The 21,677-nt window shown below is 41.0% G+C and overlaps 1 protein-coding gene across 4 annotated transcripts in view; it reads left to right on the forward strand.

The window, feature by feature from the left end:
• Positions 1 to 21,677, forward strand: part of dgki (diacylglycerol kinase, iota) — a 93,585-nt gene that overhangs the window by 62,286 nt on the left and 9,622 nt on the right. For 2 of the 4 annotated variants that reach the window (XM_084909838.1, XM_084909837.1), the window contains exons 14-28: positions 5,679 to 5,804; positions 6,095 to 6,173; positions 6,502 to 6,557; positions 7,452 to 7,514; positions 10,170 to 10,243; positions 11,513 to 11,624; positions 11,697 to 11,783; positions 13,501 to 13,613; positions 14,424 to 14,486; positions 16,330 to 16,430; positions 18,681 to 18,760; positions 19,061 to 19,105; positions 19,535 to 19,604; positions 20,775 to 20,815; positions 20,933 to 21,057. In XM_084909838.1, coding sequence (XP_084765964.1) covers positions 5,679 to 5,804; positions 6,095 to 6,173; positions 6,502 to 6,557; positions 7,452 to 7,514; positions 10,170 to 10,243; positions 11,513 to 11,624; positions 11,697 to 11,783; positions 13,501 to 13,613; positions 14,424 to 14,486; positions 16,330 to 16,430; positions 18,681 to 18,760; positions 19,061 to 19,105; positions 19,535 to 19,604; positions 20,775 to 20,815; positions 20,933 to 21,057 — 1,235 coding nt within the window. The remainder of the gene's footprint in view (positions 1 to 5,678; positions 5,805 to 6,094; positions 6,174 to 6,501; positions 6,558 to 7,451; positions 7,515 to 10,169; positions 10,244 to 11,512; positions 11,625 to 11,696; positions 11,784 to 13,500; positions 13,614 to 14,423; positions 14,487 to 16,329; positions 16,431 to 18,680; positions 18,761 to 19,060; positions 19,106 to 19,534; positions 19,605 to 20,774; positions 20,816 to 20,932; positions 21,058 to 21,677) is intronic. The other 2 variants (XM_084909839.1, XM_084909840.1) reach the window with 2 other exon arrangements.

A 21,677-nucleotide genomic window follows, 5' to 3' on the forward strand; every position in this document is an offset into this window, starting at 1 on the left:
TAAATCAATTAGATACAAATATAAATCTGGCTGCAGACTCTTTGCACCTGGAGGTGAGATTGAGATCTAACGAAGAAAAAGAAGAATAAGAGCAACAACAGCTCTTTCAGCATAAAAAACAAAGACATATTTAAGGGATTTAGAGCAGGGAACATTTGCGTACTTCATGAGAGAGATGGAAATTTCCTTCTTCAGATTAAACATGACAGGTTTATAGCCATGTTGAGTATGCTCAAATATTAATATGCAGTAAAAATAAATTCTCTATTCCCCAACACCTCGGAGAGCTACAAAATGCCTCACCCACATTCCAGGATGTCTAAAAGAGCTCCCTTCCTCCATATAATCTCCCCCCCTGCCCTTAAGCCCGTTTGACCTCTTCAAAGCACAACTAAGATGACATGCTTGTTGGTGACATCACAGCAGCTTCCTGTAATTATGTTTCCTTTTTAATTTTAATTTTCTGCAGTTTTAAACAACTTTAAACACAACACAGAATCAACCCTCTGACAGCAAAACGGCTCGCTTAGCGCACCCCACCTCACTGGGAAACATCACAGCAGTGACACAGCTGCAGTGGGTGTTGTATTCAGAGCAGGTTTAAGTGTACAGAACAAACTGACGTACAGAGTTTATAAATCCATAGGTCGAGTTGGCAGTTCACTCAGGGTTTTTCGTGCATAGGAAACAGAAAGGGTTTGGGTTTCCCTCAGGGGAAAATCACTTATACTGTAAGAAAAAACAAACCATTTCCATCATTTTTTTAAAGTTGGGTTTCATTTCCTCAAGCGTAAAATACATTGTTTGTTTTCACATTCCAGAAATAATAGAAAAAAACGCATGGACGTCTTTAAGTAAGGTATCCCAGACTCATCGTTTCAATTATATGTGGACCAGTTGTGCTCACTGAGACTCACACACCAAAATAATAAGCCGCAGTTTATTGCTGCAAATTTTCTGAAATCTCTTTGTTATTATATTGTTTATTGCCTCATAGGGGGTCCAAACAATCGTTTTTTCCCCAGTGAGCTGTAAAAGATCCTCATCTATTGCACAACAAACACAAAGCAAATATCATGAAGACACAGCTGCTAAAAATGACAAAACAAATTCCAAACTTATACAAAAAAAGTTCTCTATTCATTAAGAAAAGCTTTAGTCATTTCATTAAGAAAAACACAGGAAAAATATGACCAAGATTTGTTGAAAGTAAACCAGAAACCCCACCATTTTACTACTTTAAGAGATTTTGGTTCCTCCGACTACCGCCCGGAGCACAGAAATGTGAATAAACGTCCTTATATATTTCCTGATATTGTTGCAAGTGCTGATTATCATCCAGCATTGACAGCTGAATTAAACAGTGGACCACCAGCCCTACAAATAGCAAAAAAAACAAAACAAAAAAACCCCTCTGGGGTAAGAAAACACGACTCAGTTGACCACAATCTGCAATCTACTGACATCTAGTGGTGAGATTTTACACACTGTAACTTTAAAGATGTCTAGAGGAAATAGTGCAATTAAGTACATTTTTCAGATGTACCTTTTTCACTCTTGAAAATTTACAGTTTACACAAGCTAAATTTATGGTAAAAGACTCGTATGGAGTCTCAAACATAAAGCATATTGTACTGTTGTCAAGGTGGAACTTTTTCTAGAAATAGCCTTACAAAAGCTGGAAGTGTGGCATTTGTTGGATTATGAAAGGCGAGCCCTCCTCTGCTGGTTTTGACCTTCCTCTCCCCAAAACTTTCAGAAAGTCTGACAAAAATCTGCAACTTGTTCCTAAAACTCTGATGAAGCACTAAAGTTTGAAGAATCTGCCTCTTGACACACGTTTCAATAACAGCACTGCAGCAGATCTTTTACGAGCACCCACATTCTTGCATAAGACTTTTCATCAGATCAGCTATGTAGGCTTGTAGTGAGGATAATACATCAAATATTTCACGTATGAGTCAAAAGTTAGAGTGAAAAAAACTGATATGTCAGTAATTTTTCTTCACATTTTTCAGATAATTGGGATAAATGTATTAGTAAATTGATAAGAGGTCTTTACAAAAATCAATTTTCTGGCTGACATGCTGCAGTAAAATGACAGCATGCAGTATATGTGACAGTAAGGATGGACCTTGTAGTTCAGTATCACTGAGTGTAATGAACTGTGCCGTCTCAGCCCTGCACCGAGCTGAACGATGAAGCAAGGACACGCGAATGACTTCAGCAGCTCCGGATGGAGCAGCAGTGAAAGCAATGATAAAACATTCCCGATACGTACAGAGATACACGCTTGGAGCGAAGACGGGCCTGAGTGGAAATTCTTATCTGCCATGTGATTAATTAGTGTAATTGCTCTATCCTTTTTGTCTTCTATTTCATCAAGTATTTCTGACTGCAGGCATTTTATCCACTTTTTCTATTTCCATTTCCTCTCCATTCCTCTGACTTCTCATTTCTTATCCTTTTTTTAACTGTTGGTGCATCTCCTTTCCTTTCCTTTCCTTTCCTTTCCTTTCCTTGCCTTGCCTTGCCTTGCCTTGCCTTGCCTTGCCTTGCCTTCACTGCTCTTCTCCTTGCTCCATTCCTTGTTCTCACTCTTTCATCCTCTTTTCTTCCTTTGACTTTCCCTTTTGTGCTTTCTTTAGAGTTTTTTTTTTTAATTCCCTACTTTTCCTCTTTTTCCCATACTTTCTCCAACTTCTTTTGTTTTCATTTAATTTTTCTTTCATTTTCTGGACCTTCCTTCTTCATCCTGCTGTCTTTCCTTTACTGCTGTTCCCTCTCCTTCTTGCTCCTTTCTTTCTTCTCACCTCTTTTTCTTTCAGTCTATATTGAAAGATAAATAAAATATATCTATTTCCTGTCCTCTATATTGTCCTTGTCTTTCCATTCTCTACTTTCCTCATATTTTCTTCCCTTTTCATTTATTTCCCCCCCCATTTGCTGGACCTTCCCTCATCATCTTGCTCTCTTCTCATTTAGTTTGCATTAGCTTTCTTTCCATTTCTTTCCACTTTTTCCTCTCCTCCTTCATTCTTCTCTTCTGTTTTGCTCATCTTTCCTCCTATCGCTTGTTTTTCCTTTCCTTTCCTTTCCTTTCCTTCCCTTTCCTTTCCTTTCTTTTCTTTTCTCTCTCACCCTTATTTCTCCCTCTTCCTGCTATTTTATATTGCTTATGTTTCTTTCCTTCTTCTGTCCTGATCTCTCTCTCATCTCTCTGACACTCGGTTGTGTTACTCACCGCCGTATCTGTTCCACCTCTCGCTGCGTGAGTGTGACTGTCCCTGTGACTTGCTGTTTGAGTGTGAGCTCTCCTGCTGAGTGTGTGTCCTTGTTAGTACTTACATTGCGGGGACATAAATGGTGCGGACTTGTTTTGGACACACAAACGATCGTTTCCTCCATGCACATGACTTGATTTGAGTGTTAATAACCTGTTGGGTCAAAGGTTAGGTTTTGGATTGTGTAGGTTTTGGTTAAATTAAGTTAATGTAAGTTGAAACCTGACTGTGTGTGTGTCAGCAGCTAAGAGGCCCTGCTGATGAGCGCTACTACCATCAGATTGTTTTCTCCTTATATGTGTGTGTGTTGTCTTTTGTCTTGTTTCCTTTATTTGTCCAAAAGGAGGGAGAAAATAAAAGCAAACGAAGACAGAAAACTGTACATGAGAGGGATCGACCTGCGGAGATTGTGAAATCTGTGGACGTGCATCATGTGGTTGTGTTTGATGCTCTTAAAGGTTATGGTTATAGTGGCAGTAATGAAACCTCAATCATCGCTCACTGAAATCCAATCATCGCATGCTGTTCCTGTCTGCTCCTCTATTTTATTACTTAGTGTGTTTTTTTGTGTGTGGTGTTCTTGTTAGCAAGGAGATGAAAGAGGAATGGAGCGACAAGAAACAGCCTTAGCCTCTTCTTCAGTCTTCCACTATCAACTTTCTCTCTCGTTCTTCTCTGCATCCCAGTCTGTTTTTAGCTGCTGTGCACATTCCTTAAATGTGATTCTCAAAATTTCTACTCCTTTTTTTTTTTTTAATCAATTTGCCTGAACTCAATGTGTATATCACAGCATTTAGACTGATTTACAAACAGCTAACAAATCCTCCAGAACTGGCAGTTCTTACAACATCCCGCTGACTGTTTCAAACATTCATCACAACAAAAGTAATTATTTGCTGTTATTATTATTATTATTATATATATATATTTTTTTTTTTTCTAGAAGTTACTCTTACATGGTGTTAACCAAACTCTAGCAGCATTAATTTTTACTGCAATATTTGATTTAGTTTTAGTCATAATTTAGACATCTAAATACTTTTAGTTTTATTCGACTTGTAGTTTTATTATTAAGATTATAGGAGCCAAATTCAAAAGTTGATTCATTGACTAAAGTGGAAAGGGTTGTCATGTCTTTACAGAGCAGAGGTGCTCCACAAGGTTTACAAAGTCTTATTTTGAAATCCTTCCAAGTGTTGACGTTTTCATGAGAAACAGGGGAGCTGGTTGTACGGGTGCCATTTGCCAGGTCTAACCTTCATTCTGATTGGATCATTTCCTAAATCGTCCCGCCTTTCTGCACAACTTAATTAGTTCTGATTGGATCTTATGTCTCTGAATATTTTGTTTATAGTTGTTGATGAAAGTGTCTCTATGTTTCATCAGTTTTCGTCCTTGGCGTTAGTTTTCATTTAGTTATTCTCATGTTTTGTGAGGGGGGAAAAAACTGCGATGAAAATTATTGGTCAGTGAAATTAAGACTGAACCCTAGATGGTTTACCAATGACCCAGTGGGTTTTAAACTATCATGTTTGTATAGGCTCTCAGTCATCCAGGTCATAGTAGTCTTGAGAGATATTTAACCCCTAGTGGGGCTTTTCCCCTTTGTTTGTTGACCTGCTACTGATCATGAGAGTTGTCACATGAGCCAAAGTGTGAACAAAGACATGGGTCTTAAATCATCACCAGGGGTTAAGGGGAAACCACTATGTGAGACATTGTGACCTATTGAGGTAACCTGAAGCAGGGTGTGAGTGGGGGTTGAAGCACATGGGGAGGGATCTGTAGACTGCATTGCAGGAAGCTGATACCTGGTGTCGTACTGTAAAGTTTTATTTTTAGCTAAATGATATAAAAAAAACCACTTCCCTGAAAATGGCTCCACAATTTTTCATTCAGCACTGATGGGTCTTTACAGATGTGAAGGTCCACCCCTTCCATATGCTCTAATGCTCTCCCATATTGTCATGAATGCTGGATTCTGTCCTGTTATTAAAGAGGCTGGGTCTCTCTGATAGATCGAGCAGCTCTGAGGTCCTCTTTTTATACCCAGTTACGTTTCCATTTAACCTAAATGGTTATCAGATGCTTCACCGGGTCATTTTGTAGCAACCTACACAACCTTTACACAACCTTTCCAGCATTTTATTAATATTCATTGCTAGCATTCAATTAAAAAGAAAATTTCACTTTATTAAACGTTTACGTTACAACATGTCATCTTTGTCCTATTTTCACTTACTCAAATAGTTTAGATGTTCTCCAGTGTGTATTTATCCTCACTTTGCACAGATGCATATTAAATGTAACATTAAAACCCTTTTGCACAGATGACTGTGTAGATGTTGGGTAGTTAAATTTGCCTCTGTCTTGTGTTTGCTATCCTCCCTGCAGGGCTACACGGATGAACCAGTGTCCAAGGTTTTGTGTCATGTGGAGGACGGTTCGGTGGTGCAGCTGGACAGGTGGAACCTCTTAGTAGAAAAGAGCTCTGCCCAGCCAGAGGAGGGCACACAGAAGGTCAGTTTGTGCTGGAAGTTGGGATGTGTGCGTTCCATATTAGGTACACTGTTGGAATAAAGATAGGGCAGTTTTGGTGCTTTATTTTTCAGCCTCTGAGGTTTTTGCTTGTTAATATCTATACCGTGTGTTTAAAGAGTTGGGCTTTACCAAAAAGTGTGAATTTGGATGAGTATCAGTAGCTAAATGGTCAGAGTTTATGCTCAAAGAGGATGTGAGCTGTCTATGTGAATAAATTACATTATATTTATGCAAAGAGGCCCACTTCAGTGTTTTTCCTGCATCCTCAGCTGCCCTTGAACGTGTTCAACAACTACTTCAGCCTTGGCTTCGACGCGCACGTCACCCTGGAGTTCCACGAGTCCAGAGGTGTGTGAAAGCTATTTTAATATCAGTCTTTTTTTAATTTTCACCTTGTGTCAACTCTGTTCATGTTCCATTAGGTCCTCCTCTCCCCAGTTAATAGATCATTTTCTGCTTTTGTTAAAAAAGAAGAAGAGAAAGATGAGCAGAATGAAAAATTTACAAAGGATACTGAATCAGATTCACACATTCAGGCATGCACAAATGAGTCAGTCTCTCCGTGTTACTCTGCACCGCTCTGCGTGAGTTTTCACATTTGTAATCCCACTGTCTTTGTCGCATCTTTAATGTATTCTCCTTCTTTCTCTCTGCCTCTCTAATTGTGTCTTTCCAGAGGCCAACCCAGAAAAGTTTAACAGTCGCTTCCGCAACAAGATGTTCTATGCAGGAGTGAGTGTCCCCGATGACTTTCTTTCTGCTCACACATCCACAGACACACAAACCTTTGTAGCCAAAACTCTTCCTCCCAGTCACTGTCTGTCTGACACACAGACACATGTTAGGATGAGCAGGAAGAAGTCTGGTTTAAATAAGCGAGAATGAAGTGCTGCAAAAAATCACTCAGAGTAAATACACATGGAGGCAAAGAGAATATCTCAGCTGTGTTTAAAAAGAAAGTAAAAGCTACAGAATGTAAAGAAACATCTGCTTTGACTTTATATCCCAAGCCTCTGTACACTGAGCAGATTTCAGGTGAAGTTGAACGAGGACCAGGCTGTACTTTTGAGCAGTACCAGGTTGTGCCACCTGACGGTGCAGGGAGTCAGTCTAGCGTTCACTCTGAGGGCCTTTACACACCAACACGTAAAATCTGTGCAAATGTTTCATGAATTAAAACATTTTTCAGACGTATCTATTTTTAATGCAGCCATTCACATCGACCGCATACCTTCGCCAGATGATTTTTGGGTAATTTTCCTGTAATCCAGTAATTTTACTGATCTGTAGTGAGCCGAGGTCATAGCACACTGTTTTGATCTTTGATCTATTGTTAATTAATCCAGCATTTTTCCAACTTCGTGCAGCTCTAGCTTCTGAACCTCCCCGATTGAAATCAAAATTCTTAAACAAGAATTTTTAAATTTGGAGCTATTTGGAATGAGCAAATTCTCTGTGAAGGATGTGAGTTGGAAGGGAGAAGTGATGGGTGGGAGTTGGAGCGGAAGCGTGTCACAGAGTTATCTCTTTTTAATGAGGGAAATGTAATGAACTGTAATTCTGTTTGATTGGGCCCCATTCTCTCTGTTTGTGTGTGTGTGTGTGTGTGTGTGTGTGTGTGTGCAGGCTGCGTTCTCAGATTTCCTCCAGAGGAGCTCCAGGGATTTGTCCAAGCACGTCAGAGTGGTGGTGAGTGTTAACACACTCTCTCCGTCTTCTCTCTCGCTCTCCGCCTGTATCGTTTTCTGTGTCGACATGTTTGGGCAGCAGGTCGGTGATTAAAATCCCGTCCTCTGCTTCTCTTTTAACGGCCGCCGTGCTGAAGTGTCCTTCATTAAAGTCTTACAAGAACCACCGCGCTGCTCATTCACTGACCCTGAACACTGACATCTACCCCAGGGTTAGAGCACCAACAGTCCCTTTTTTTATTAACATTTCTAATGACGATTTCATTGGTTAATTGAAAAATTCCTTGAAAAAAGAAAAATGCCCAGAGATAAAATGAGCATATTTAAAGGGACAGTTCACCCCATCTCAGGGGTGATCCAGTATGTGGTGCAGAGCAGATTTCTGGTTTGTTGTCTCTCTCTTCATGTTAGCCCTGTGATGGACTGGTGACCTGTCCAGAGTGCGCTGCACCCTCTGCTCTGTGCTAACTGGAGCAGGCTTGGACGATATCAGCTGTAGGTTCAAGTCAACATTAACATCTACAGAGGAATGCAGGAGAGGGGTACAACAGTATCTACAGCCATCTGTAAAGCATGGCAGAGGCCGTGTCTTGGTTTGGGGCTGTATTTCAGGCAGTAGTGGATATCTTGGCAAAACTTATGGAATTAGGAATGCAGATAAGTACTATCAGATTTTGATCCAGCATGTAATGTCCACCCTTGACAGGCTGGCTTAATTTTTTTAGGTATGACATTGATCCCAAATACAATGTCAATGCAGTAAAATCATTCCTGGATGAAACACACAGTCATGGATTGGCCTCCCCGGAGCTCGGACCTCAATGTTACTGAAGCAGTGTGGGATCATCTACAGGCAGAAGAAACATCCAAAGAAGAGCTTTGAATGTCTTTCAAGAAGTCCGGAGAACTATTCCTCAAGACTACTTAAAGAAAGTACAAGAAAGCAGCCCCAGAAAGTTCAGGCTGTGTTAAAGAATAAAGTTGCTTATATGAAATATTGATTTTCAATTGACCTTATATTAGTAATTTGTCAATATTAGCTATTGATATATAGGTATTGTCTCTTGTGATGGCTGATTAACCATAACTAAAAAAGTAAAAAGAAATGAAAGAAACCCCCTTCAGCCTTGTTATGAGTGTTGATGTTGCAAAGTTTGTCCACCAGAGGGCGCCCTGCAAATTTCCTGTTGGGAACTCGTATGTGTGGAATAACACATCTGATTGAAGTCGGGCTGAACATAAATGAGTAATCCATGACTTGTTGTTACAATAAAACAAGATCATACTTTGAGATATTATGACAATATAGCTAAATTTCTCAAATATCAATAAAATCTTAGTAAGGACTCATAAATAACTACATGTAACAAATTTTAGAGAAGTCTGTTTTCGTGTGTCTAAAGGCCTAAAAAAAAAGTCAGGCAATATATCTAATTTTATCAGATAAGTATCAGTTTAAAAACTCCTGTATCAGTTGATCTCTACTTAGTACCAGCTAGTTTTTTATGTTTGCAAGGGTAGGCAGACGTCTCTGTGGCTGATATCTCCAAAACTCACATCAAAACATTCTCACTGCAGGCCAGAGGAAAAACATAATTGCTCACTTGATTTGGTGGTGAACGGTCCCTTTGATTTTTTTTTTCCCAGTTAACAAACCCTGTAACTATCTGGGACTGAGTAGAACATAACTAAATTACAGGATTGTTTACTGTGTCTTCAGTGTCAGGGATGCCCCGAGAGCAGCATCTGTTGAAATTTCATGCCAGCGCAGCGAAACACAAACAGTGTTTTGATCGTCTCGGAACATTTTCCGACTTCTCTACTCTGACGCTGACTCTCATCCTCAAGCTTCTTGTTTCCTGCTGCTGATATAAATCTTTGGATAATAAATATATCCCGTCATTCAAAGAAAGAAAGAAAAAAAGACTCAATCGTTTCCTTAAAAAAATCTTGGCGCTGCAGTTTTGAGCAAATATTAGTAACACAGGAGGAAAAACAGTTTGTTTGGGATTGTTTTCAGCTGCTAATTTGTTGTTGCTGTGAGTATTTATAGCAGCATCAGCAGATTTACAGTGCCCTCGTTCATTGTAATGCAGGAACTTGTTAGAGGTGTTAACGCTGATGTGTTTTATATAGTTTCTATGAGAATAATGGAGCTGTGTGGCACAGAGGAATGAGCTCAAGCGTCGGATGCGCAGCGCTGAGGCTTTCTGTTGGTTTTGGTCTTTTCCTTGGATTTATTTATAGAAGCATATTGAATTTGACTGGACTTATCCTTTAATTATGCTTTGATTTAGAAACTTTCCTGGTGGAAAATGGATAATTGAATATGAAAAATCTGACCCAGAAATGGTTTGTACATTTAGAAAATGGCACATCTTACGTGGTTGCAGCAATAAATCATTAACGGCATCCTGCAGGGAGCTGAGTGTGGCGTGACCCTTGACCTGATTAATCAGAACGTGGGGGCGGGTTAGACCGAGAGTGAGGACAGTGAAACTGAGAGTAAAAGCTGAGAACAGCGAGCGATGCTTGAAATGACATTTAAAAGCAAAACAAACGTTCTGAGAGTGAAAATAAGTTGTTATACTGCAAATATGTGGCGCACATTCTGTGAAACGTTGGCTCAATGTTTCTCTTTCCATGTCTTTCACAGTGTGATGGCACAGATCTCACTCCCAAGATCCAGGAGCTGAAGTTCCAGTGCATAGTGTTTCTAAACATTCCCAGGTATGTGATCATGGAGTGGCCACGATAGCGCAAATCGATGGTTCCCAGGAATTTCTTGACCTGAACTTAGTCAGGCACTGTCTAGGTTTCTGAATATTAATGATTAGCTTCATAGCTTCAACACAAAGGGGTGGGGGTGTAATGATGTGGTGGATTTTTTCCATTCTTTGTGACCCTTATTAGCCTACCCAAGTCTTGTTGCTGACCACGCTGATTCCTACTCATCCTCCGATGGTTGCTTCCAGCAGGATGACACATGGTGTCAAACTGGTTTATTGAACGTGCACACAGATGGCCTCCACAGTCCCATCTCAGTCCAACAGAGCACCTTTAGTAGTGGTGGAACAGGAAATTCTCATCATGGATGTGCAGCCCACAAATGTGGAGCAACTGTGTGATGCTATCATGCCAACATGGATGTTTCCAGGACGTTGTTGAGTCTGTGGCATGAAGAATTAAGGCAGCTAAAGCTGTGACATAGATGTGTTGTGTCTCTGAACATCTGTGAGGGGGCGGTACTTATTTTCCTGTCACTCAGTGCTGCTGCAGTGTCAGTTCTGTCTCGATGCCTTTTGTGAACCAGACAGATTTGAGAGCTTTTCCTTCCCAGCAGAGGTCTGGCTATTTTTTTTTTTCGAAGAAATTCATGGCGGACAGACTCCGAGTGTCATCAGTCAGTCATTGGTGAATTTAGTAGCAGTTTTGTGATCTGTGGCTCAGTCAGTCTTTTTGAAAACAGTGTTGCTGTGTTGTTTCTTTGTGAATTTCCAAAGAAAAAAAGTTCACCGTTATTGAAAAATGTGTAAATAACGGGGCATCTGTAAGTTTTAATTTCTGTCTAACAATTCAGTGTGTGACAAAGCATGTTAAATAGCATCTAGAAAACTGTGAGACACCACAACTCTCTTGTGACTACCTGACTAATTAAATTCTTGAAGTGGGCTGAAGGTAGAGGCGGGAGGTGTAATTCAGGTTTTATGCTCGCTGAAGCTGTTGACTTCAGTCCTCCTACGCAGCCTGGAGTTAAAATACTCCTCAGTCAATAAAAACAAATTTCATACCTGTTCGGTCAGAGGAGAGTCTGCGCCGTCACTGGAGAAAGATGAATCAGCCAGAAAAGCACTTGATTTGATATTTGAGTTTAACCTTTGCTAAAAAAAACATCAGCAGTGAGCGTGTCATCAACAGGACGCCACAGGGGGAGCCCAAATGACATTTAAGGTGTTTTTGAGACTCTGTTGTTGCATGTTTGTGTTAACACGTGTGCAGATACTGTGCCGGCACCATGCCATGGGGAAACACGGGAGACCATCGAGACTTTGAACCTCAGCGGCACGACGACGGCTGCATCGAGGTTATCGGCTTCACCATGGCCTCGCTGGTAAGAATTTCAAAAAAGAAGCAGCGCAACGAAGAGAAAACCACATCTGAAAACGTCTCTGTTGTCCACTAGGCAGCGCTGCAGGTTGGAGGTCACGGAGAGAGACTTCACCAGTGCAGAGAGGTCGTCCTCACTACCTACAAGACTGTACCTGTTCAGGTAATATTAGAGTGACAGAGTGTAATATAACAACCTCATACCTGCAGGATTCAAAGCAAGAGCAGCTAGAGAATAATCAGAGTATAAGAAAACAACAAACACGTAGAATTCCTCAGAATAAACACAAACTGTTGTAGTAAATGTACAGTTTTATTTAGGAGTGTCTAACATAAGGCCCGGGGGCCAGAATCGACCCAGCAAATACTCCAATCTGGCCCACTGGACAGCTTTGGAAAATGTGAAGAAGTTTTACAGCTTTTCCTTTTGATAAAGACCCTTCACCACCAAAGCTGTTTATGCTGCATTAATTAAGTAATAGATAAACAATTAAATGACAAAATGTTTTTTTAATATACCTAGTTTAGCTTGTATTAAAAACATTAATTAATAAAAACTTTGAAATTGAAATGGTACGTGACAGCAAACTTTAGGTCCGTGCTTCTAAGACTTCCTCTGGTACAAAAACCTGGATAAAGTTCCCACTTCCCCATCTCACATGTTTAATTGATCAGTAACAATTAAAAACGATTGACTTCAGGTGAAATTAATTTCAGCACAGTCAGTCCTGTTTCCCAGCATGAAGATCAACCTTTTTAAATTCCATATGTTTCCGGTGATGCACCTCACAGTTTGACAAACCTTTGAGATGACTGACTGATTTTTAATTTTTCTCTCTTAAATATTTGATTCAATTCTTCGTTTAGCTCTGAGTAACTCTGCAGGGGACAATATTTCATTATTCATTCTTTATTTCATTATTATTTATTCATATCTATTAATGATATTTAAAACGTAACTATAGTGCTGGCTGTAATATAAACAGAGAAGCAACAACGTTGAGAAACAAGAAAACGGTTAAACAGTTTTTCTCAAATGGGTACATGAGAACCTCTCGGGGTAGTTTAGAGTACTGCATTTTTTAAAGTAACAGTCATGCAGAAATGATGAAGTCATTCAGCTGCAGTAAATGCAATGAGAAGTGCGAGTGTATTAAAATTGGCTATATATTTAATTTTTTTTGTGATATTTAATGACAAACAGACAAAAGTGAGCCAGATGTTTGTGTGCGGCCTCTTTTCTGCAGTGACTCTGATCAAAAGCTCAGATAGGAGAAAGAGATGAGAGCTGTTAAAACCCTCTGTTTGTGATGAGCAGGGGCTCAGTGTGAGATAAAGAAGGATTATTTTGAGCTGAATCGTGCAATGCCGCTCTAGTAGAGTCCGCTATACTTTGCTGCGGTTTGTGAGATTTATTTAACCTGACATTTCTTTTTATCAGGCCAGGTCAAATAAACATTACACAAGCTATTACTAAATTGAAGACGGCTCAAAACATCTCCAAGAGCCCAACCAAACCTTCAAACAATCTGTTTTGGGTAAAATGACCCCAATAATGACCATTTAAAAAAAGAAAAAGAAGGTTGAGCTCATATAAAGTCATCAGGGAAGTGTTTACTGAGGTCACAGAGCAAGTGAGTTGAGGGCCGTTTTCATTTTATAGAAGTGGAGGTCTCTTTCCAAACAAGAGTCACCCTCTGCTGGTCCTTAGAAAGAATGCAGGTTTAAGACGTCCGTCTTTTAAACTGTTTGTGAGTGCAAGTAGCTTCTTGGCTGATTTTCGGATTTATATGCTGCTGATGTAAGCCTAAAAGAAGCAAATACTATGAAGTCATTGGTTTGACCTTTAAAACATGACCTCAGCGTGTCTTTCTGTTCAGGTGGACGGCGAGCCATGTCGACTGGCTCCATCCACTCTCCGCATCTCTCTTCGAAATCAGGCCAACATGGTCCAGAAGAGCAAGAGACGCACCTCTGTGCCCCTGCTCAACGAGTGAGTCACACACACGCACACGTGCGCGCTCATACAGATGGAGGATCTAGGCCAGCAGCGTTGTAAAAAATCTGAATGAGTCACACAGTCTGTTTAGCAGGAGCTGACATTCACTCGTCAGTCTCCCACATCTCCGTACAGCACGCCAGACCAAGTCAAAGGAGGGACGTGTAATCAAATTAATCCAAACAAGAGCATGGATGACACGCTGACACGTGACACTGGCAGTTTCCCGTGAACAGGAGATGCTTATTGATCTGTTTCAGGAGTGGCAGTGCTGCCTTGTGATTTCCTCCTGCACAAAGAGAATCACGAGACTACTAACCCTCCTCCATCCCCGTAGCACTAATATCTCTTCATGTATATCTCTGTCTTTATCTGTGTGTATTTTAAACCGTGTCAGCTACAGGAACTGTGTGCATGTGAGAGCAGGAAGAGTAGAGGGTGATGACTTTCTGTAGCTGAACTTATCGACTGTCTGTACTGCTACTGTGCTATCAATGTTTGTCCACTTACCTCTGGGCTTTTCTCCGTCTGTTCCTCCTGTTCTTCTTCTTCTTCTTCTTCTTCTTTTGTCTTCCTTCATATTCACTTCTTCATTCCTCCAACACACACGCCGGTGTGATCTTTAATTATTTCTTTTCTTTTCTTTACCTTGTCTCCTTCCCCTCCTCTTTTTTTCATTTCCTTTCCCCTCCTCGTCATTTTCTCTTCCCCCCCCCCCCCCCCTCATCTCCCCCCGTCATACGTTCCTCCTCTCTTCTGTGTGTGTGTGTGTGTGTGTGTGTGCGCGTGTGTGTGCGGCCGTAGTATTCAGAAGGTGTGTGCAGCTGATCTGCGCCGCCTCTCTGCTCCCCCCGACTCCTTCTCTGTGTAAGTACCTGAGCCCTCTGTGACCGGATGGATGGATGTTTCTGTCCGTGTGAGTAAATGTGTTGACAGCGTTGTGTCTTTATTGATCCATCAGGCTTTGACCAATATTTAACACGACAAAATCAGCAGTTGGCATCTTCCCAGCTTTTTGTGGTCAGTTATGATGATTTTAATGATAGCAAATTATAAAATATTTGACTTTATTTGTTCATTTAACAGTTTTTATTTGTAGTATTGGAGGTGGTGCTCAGTCAAAGCTTTGGCTACTGAACAAAAGGATGAAGCAGAAAAGCTGCGACCCATTTTAAAATCAGAAAATCCCACGGGCCCCACCCAATCTTAAGTCCTCACCCTAATCATGATACAAGAGAAAGTGATATTTCCTTGAAAGTTGTGTTTAAAAAAAGCCTTAATAACAATCACACTGATGAAGAAACGTAAATGTCCAACCAGGCCTTTCAAACATGACACGCTCTTTAACCTGCCAACACTTTAGTACAAACTCACGGGTAATGACCGGTACATTCACCACGAGTGAGCCTCCTGCATGCTGAACTCAGGCAGTACCCTCACCTGAACCAAGTAGAGTATTCCCAGGAGCGAGGAAGAGTCTGACGTGGGCTGTCTCCTGCTGCATGTTTAATGCGAGGAAGGGCAAATCAGGACAAAGTCCCAACATTGAAAGAGGCTCTGCATTAGGATTCCCAACTCATTTAAAGTGGCGCTTTTTGAGCTTTTAGGTGCAGGGAACTCATAGAGGGGAGACGGTTATCCAAGGACACCCTGACTAATGTTCCTCTGTGCTCGTTAGCAGCGGTGGCTAATCAGAAAGACAGCAACCTGAGAGAGGTAGATGTAACAGACAGGAGTCGTAATGTCCTTATTTTATAAGCCCAGATTTGTCCTGTTGGACGTGTTGGCTGTGAGGGTCCATGAACCCCATTTTGAGAACCCCAGATTTGAAATGCTCAAATAGCGGTATTGGTCAAACCCTGCTGTGTCGTGCTGGCTGTTGGTGTTTGTGTTACACAGGCTGGAAGAGAGCGACAGAGAGAGAAAGAGTGCGTGGCAGCATGCCGATAAAAGCCTGTCCACTCCTCAGTGTGCTTCTGTCTTTTGTCTTAATGTTTCCCTCGCTGTAGTCCCTTTAACTTTACCTGAACCGAGCCTCTCGCTTGACGTCCAGACCCTGTAAAGTGTCTTAATGTTGTGCTCTGAGTAACAAGAGTCATGTAACTGTTGTAATTTCAAACGCTTTCTGTCCCTTTGCAGGTAAGATTATTGAGTTAGAGCTTTTAAGGCTCTGTGGACGTGTGATTCTCAAACACCTGTGCAGATGTCTTTTATAATGTCAGAGCTCATAGATCTGTTTTCACATGAACGAAAGAAGACAGAGGAGGAATTAAATATCAGGTAAAAGCAGCTGAGCTGAACTCCACTGTGCTGCTTACTGCTGAAATATTTATTCGATTCCAGTGTTTTGGTCTGTCCAGCCTTCGTCAGGTACGTGGGCAGCATCTCAGCATGAGATCACTTTCACTGAAAGTCAGACGGACCAAAACATCGTCAATAATGAAGTGCAGGAGTTCAGCTCAGTTGTTTGTTTGTTTTTACGTAGTTTTCTCCTCTGATCGAGCTGCCACTCATTCAGGTGTGCAGACACTCAGTTATATTTATATTTAAATAAAAGCTCAGATCTGTTTTGCGTTGTGTCCAGTTGTGTCTGTGCGTGCATGTATGCATCTGTATGCCTTTCTCATTGTCTGCTCGGGCATGTCTGATCTGTGCGTGTGTGTGCGTGTGTGCATGTACATGCACGTGTGTGTGTGTGTGCTTTTTCCAGTCCTCACGCAGTTCCAGATCGTCTGCGTCTTCGAGTGAACCGGATCAGCCTCCAAGAGTACGACAGGCTGCAGTATGACAAGGAGCGGCTACGAGACATATGTAAGGCTCTCTGTGTCTCTTAAATTAAAAAAGAAATCAGCTTTAATCTGACTTTTTGTATAAATTGTGGGTCACCAGCTGCAGAATTTTGTAGCTCATTTGTTTTTAGCCAAACCAACTTTCTGACACACATACAGGGAGTGCAGAATTATTAGGCAAATGAGTATTTTGTCCACATCATCCTCTTCATTCATGTTGTCTTACTCCAAGCTGTATAGGCTCGAAAGCCTACTGCCAATTAAGCATATTAGGTGATGTGCATCTCTGTAATGAGAAGGGGTGTGGTCTAATGACATCAACACCGTATATCAGGTGTGCATAATTATTAGGCAACGTCCTTTCCTTTGGCAAAATGGGTCAAAAGAAGGACTTGACAGGCTCAGAAAAGTCAAAAATAGTGAGATATCTTGCAGAGGGATGCAGCAGTCTCAAAATTGCAAAGCTTCTGAAGCGTGATCATCGAACAATCAAGCGTTTCATTCAAAATAGTCAACAGGGTCGCAAGAAGCATGTGGAAAAACCAAGGCGCAAAATAACTGCCCATGAACTGAGAAAAGTCAAGCGTGCAGCTGCCAACATGCCACTTGCCACCAGTTTGGCCATATTTCAGAGCTGCAACATCACTGGAGTGCCCAAAAGCACAAGGTGTGCAATACTCAGAGACATGGCCAAGGTAAGAAAGGCTGAAAGACGACCACCACTGAACAAGACACACAAGCTGAAACGTCAAGACTGGGCCAAGAAATATCTCAAGACTGATTTTTCTAAGGTTTTATGGACTGATGAAATGAGAGTGAGTCTTGATGGGCCAGATGGATGGGCCCGTGGCTGGATTGGTAAAGGGCAGAGAGCTCCAGTCCGACTCAGACGCCAGCAAGGTGGAGGTGGAGTACTGGTTTGGGCTGGTATCATCAAAGATGAGCTTGTGGGGCCTTTTCGGGTTGAGGATGGAGTCAAGCTCAACTCCCAGTCCTACTGCCAGTTTCTGGAAGACACCTTCTTCAAGCAGTGGTACAGGAAGAAGTCTGCATCCTTCAAGAAAAACATGATTTTCATGCAGGACAATGCTCCATCACACGCGTCCAAGTACTCCACAGCGTGGCTGGCAAGAAAGGGTATAAAAGAAGAAAAACTAATGACATGGCCACCTTGTTCACCTGATCTGAACCCCATTGAGAACCTGTGGTCCATCATCAAATGTGAGATTTACAAGGAGGGAAAACAGTACACCTCTCTGAACAGTGTCTGGGAGGCTGTGGTTGCTGCTGCACGCAATGTTGATGGTGAACAGATCAAAACACTGACAGAATCCATGGATGGCAGGCTTTTGAGTGTCCTTGCAAAGAAAGGTGGCTATATTGGTCGCTGATTTGTTTTTGTTTTGTTTTTGAATGTCAGAAATGTATATTTGTGAATGTGGAGATGTTATATTGGTTTCACTGGTAAAAATAAATAATTGAAATGGGTATATATTTGTTTTTTGTTAAGTTGCCTAATAATTATGCACAGTAATAGTCACCTGCACACACAGATATCCCCCTAAAATAGCTAAAACTAAAAACAAACTAAAAACTACTTCCAAAAACATTCAGCTTTGATATTAATGAGTTTTTTGGGTTCATTGAGAACATGGTTGTTGTTCAATAATAAAATTATTCCTCAAAAATACAACTTGCCTAATAATTCTGCACTCCCTGTATAGCTAGCAGATACCTGCTAACCTGTTTGTTATTGCTAAGATAAAGAATTCCACTAAAGCTGAATTACATCTTAAGACTAAATTAGCGTAAGTACTGTAAGTCACACTGTTTGTCAAATAAACCATTAAAAAGGCAAATTCCAAAAGGCATCAACAGGATACATGAAACATAACTTTAAGCTTTACATGAACAAATGGATGCGTTTTGGTTATGAAGGAGGAAACTTTCCATACAGGCTGGTTTTGTACCAGCTCTAATTTCACTGCTGTATTCCTGTACAGACATGTTTGTTTGTTTGTTTATGTTCAGTTCAAAGCCTTATTTATAGAATATTTTATTCCTAATCACATGACAAAAATGTCCAACATTTACGTTTCTGCAGCCTGGCACCACGTTTTCATATTTAAACATATTTCTGAAGATTTCTAGTGCAGAAAAATAATTTTCTTAGTGTAGGTGATCAGCTGTGGATACCATGTGTTGATAAATCTTTACTGTAATTACCCTAAAGCTCTAACATGTGTCTGTGTTTTGTTTTGTTTTTTCTCAGCCATCCCTGTTGGCATAGTGGTGGTGAGGGGGGACTGTGACCTGGAGACTTGCAGACTTTATATTGACAGATTACAAGAGGCAAGTCTCTAGCTTTACCACCATCATCATCATCGTCACTTTAATTGCCTCCCTTGTTCTCCTTTTCTCCTGTTTCCTCCTCTTCATCATTATTTCATGATCCACGCAGCAGCGTCGCCGCTCCTTTCTCAGTTATTTATAGATGGATGAATGACCGGCACTGCCGGGAACGCAGAGGTGCTCTTTAGCTGTCTGTCTCATGTGACTGAATGTAAAATGTGTAGAAGCTGTTGGTGTTTTTTGTGTAAATGCTTCTGGCTCTTTGTTAACCTTGAAACCTGTCTGCTGTGTGCTTGCTAGGATTTACACCAGGCACCATCTACTGGCCACAGAGTGCACTACCAGGTATATGACTTTGGGGTGTCTTTCTGTGAGGGTTGAGAAACACTGAAACATTTGGACAGTCATCTGAGAGTTTAACATTTTTAGGTGGCTGGCAGCTCATAAGCATTTGGCTAAATAATAGCTAAATAATATAAACTAACTTTATCTGTTACAGGCTGGCACCCACTCTAAAATCCTTAGAGTAACCCTTAGAGTGGTAAAATCCCTAAAAACAACTCATAGATATGCACTACATGCTGTCTTATTGTCTTGCTCATCTCTGCCACGCTACAAAACACTCGTAAACAGCACTTTTGTCTTTCTCACGTGTTCTGTCTTTTGCTTCATCTTTACTCTGATTAATCTCCTGATTGAACCCTGTTACATTCAGTTCATTGTTCAATAAAAAAAAAAAGGCGACGATCACAACATTTGTCTCTTTGCCTCCAGGATGAAAGCAGAGGTGTCCCTCGGACCAGTTCAACCAGCAGACTGTCTCCCAACTGGAGCTTCTTGGATTGTGAGTGACTGAAACACCTTAAACTGGATCAGAGTCCTTCTAGAAGGATCTCGGTAACATCTTCATGCACCTGTTGTGGCAGTTAATTAAATTAAGTTTAATTTCAGTGGTCCCCAAAACACAAAAACTGCATGTATAGGGTTGCCAGCTTGCAGACTTTGACTCAAAGTAAGGTTTTAAAATGCTTTTTCTTCCCTCCTTGAGAGTTAAATTTCTACTAAGATGCTGTTACAGAATTATTTATGTCTGTAAACCGTACACATAGCTTCTTAAAGCCTTCAACTAGTCACCAAACTAGTCAGTTATCCATCACATCCTTTAGTAAAGTGTCAAACACAATAATGCATTCAGACTCCAGTCCTGAAAGTAGGGTAAAGTTTATTTATTTTGTGCTTTTTAAGAACAAAGGTCACAAATTCCTTCAAAAGCTGCTTGTATTGGTTCACTTGACACAAGGGGGCGCCACAGCAGGTGATACAACTGTGTGAGTGCATCGCAAAAACACATAAATATGCCTGACACCTGTAAACGAAGCAGCATCAGGCTGCAGTTTAAAGACTTTTTAGTCTCCGTCTCGTCTCGACTTTGTCTTGGTCTCCACCTGGTCTGTCTTGTCTTGGTCTCGATACCCTCTGGTCTTGGTATTGTCTTGGTTTTGTCTTGGTCTTGGTTTAGGCGGTCTTGACTACAAGTCTAGTATTAGTTGATCCCAGGCTGAATGTGTAATGTTTGCTAACTTGCAAAGAATGCCCACAGGGGGGCGTCAAAAGTTTCAAGTTTCAAAAGCCACAAGTAGCTCAAAAAAGGTTTATTATTATTGTGGACAGTGATGCATTTTATTTGAATAAATATCCCAAAAAACGATCATATCGACTTCATATTGATTTTAGATTCTTTGTGTTTTTATAGTTGGTAAGTGATCAGTAAATGTGTTTTTGTATCATATTAACTTTATTTTCAATTCATTTTAAATCTTAATTAAAATGAACTGCATGCTTTCATCAAAGGACTTGAGTTATAAACTAAATTATCCGATAAAAATGAAAGTCGTTGAAGCTTTTTCTAAAATCATAAAAGATTATTTGGGTATCATAAAACCCTGCAGGGATTTTGATGAATGCAGCTTTACAGACGTTTTATGTCGCGTAACTGCGTGTTCCTTCTCTGCAGCCACGTCAGCCGACCGCTTCTATCGCATCGACAAGGCTCAGGTATTTTTGACTCTCCTGCTGCTTCAGAATTCACAAAGCTTGTTTCCAGGTGCATTTTCTTCCTCACGTTCCTTCTTTCTTTCCTGGTTCTCTGGGGGTTTGGGGGTTTTGTTTTAGGAGCATCTGCATTTCGTGACAGAAATCTGTCAGGATGAAGTGTTCATCCTGGACCACGAAGCTCCAGTGCTGGGCCAGGGCTCGTCCGCGGGGATGCCTGATCTGGTGGTGGAGCCCACTGCCGGGTAAGTCAGCAGATAGAGGTGACTCACTGAGGTCAGGAGCCTCTTCTGTACGGTGGTCATTCATGCACCTCAATTAAATAAATATATGAATGACGTGAACAATTATTAAGCAATTTTTGCATGCGTTTTTACTCCTGGTGTGATCAGAAAAACGTAGCAGGTGAGAATTATGTCATATTTTCCCAGATACATATTAAATTTTAAAAAAGGAAATTTAGGAGACACCATCTGTTTTTTTTTTGTTTGTTTGTTTGGTTGGTTTTTTGAAGATATCTGAACCAGAAAACTCCATGCACGCACTTTGTGGAGAAGTTTTCTCCCTCCCGAGTGTTTTGGAGTGCAGCGCTCGAGCCTCTAGGATCATCTTCTGTCTTGGTCTTCAGAGCTGTTCAGTCAGTGAGCAGCTGAATGCAGGCAGAGTTTAGCATCTATTCTCTGACCTGCTAATAGAAAACTGGGCAGTGAAGAGTGACTATCCCTTGGAGGTGGATGCTGAGGTGGTGGATGGGTTCAAACGGCAGAACTGACATTGCGTGATGCGAGTGAATCGTGTCATTGTATATGATGCAGCCGGCACGGCCCTGTGCATTTTATCTGCTCCCCTCACCTCTGGACAGAGT

Source organism: Perissodus microlepis, chromosome 17 (genome assembly GCF_051167445.1).
Source record: "Perissodus microlepis isolate ML-2025 ecotype Zambia chromosome 17, ASM5116744v1, whole genome shotgun sequence".
Classification (NCBI taxonomy): domain Eukaryota; kingdom Metazoa; phylum Chordata; class Actinopteri; order Cichliformes; family Cichlidae; genus Perissodus; species Perissodus microlepis.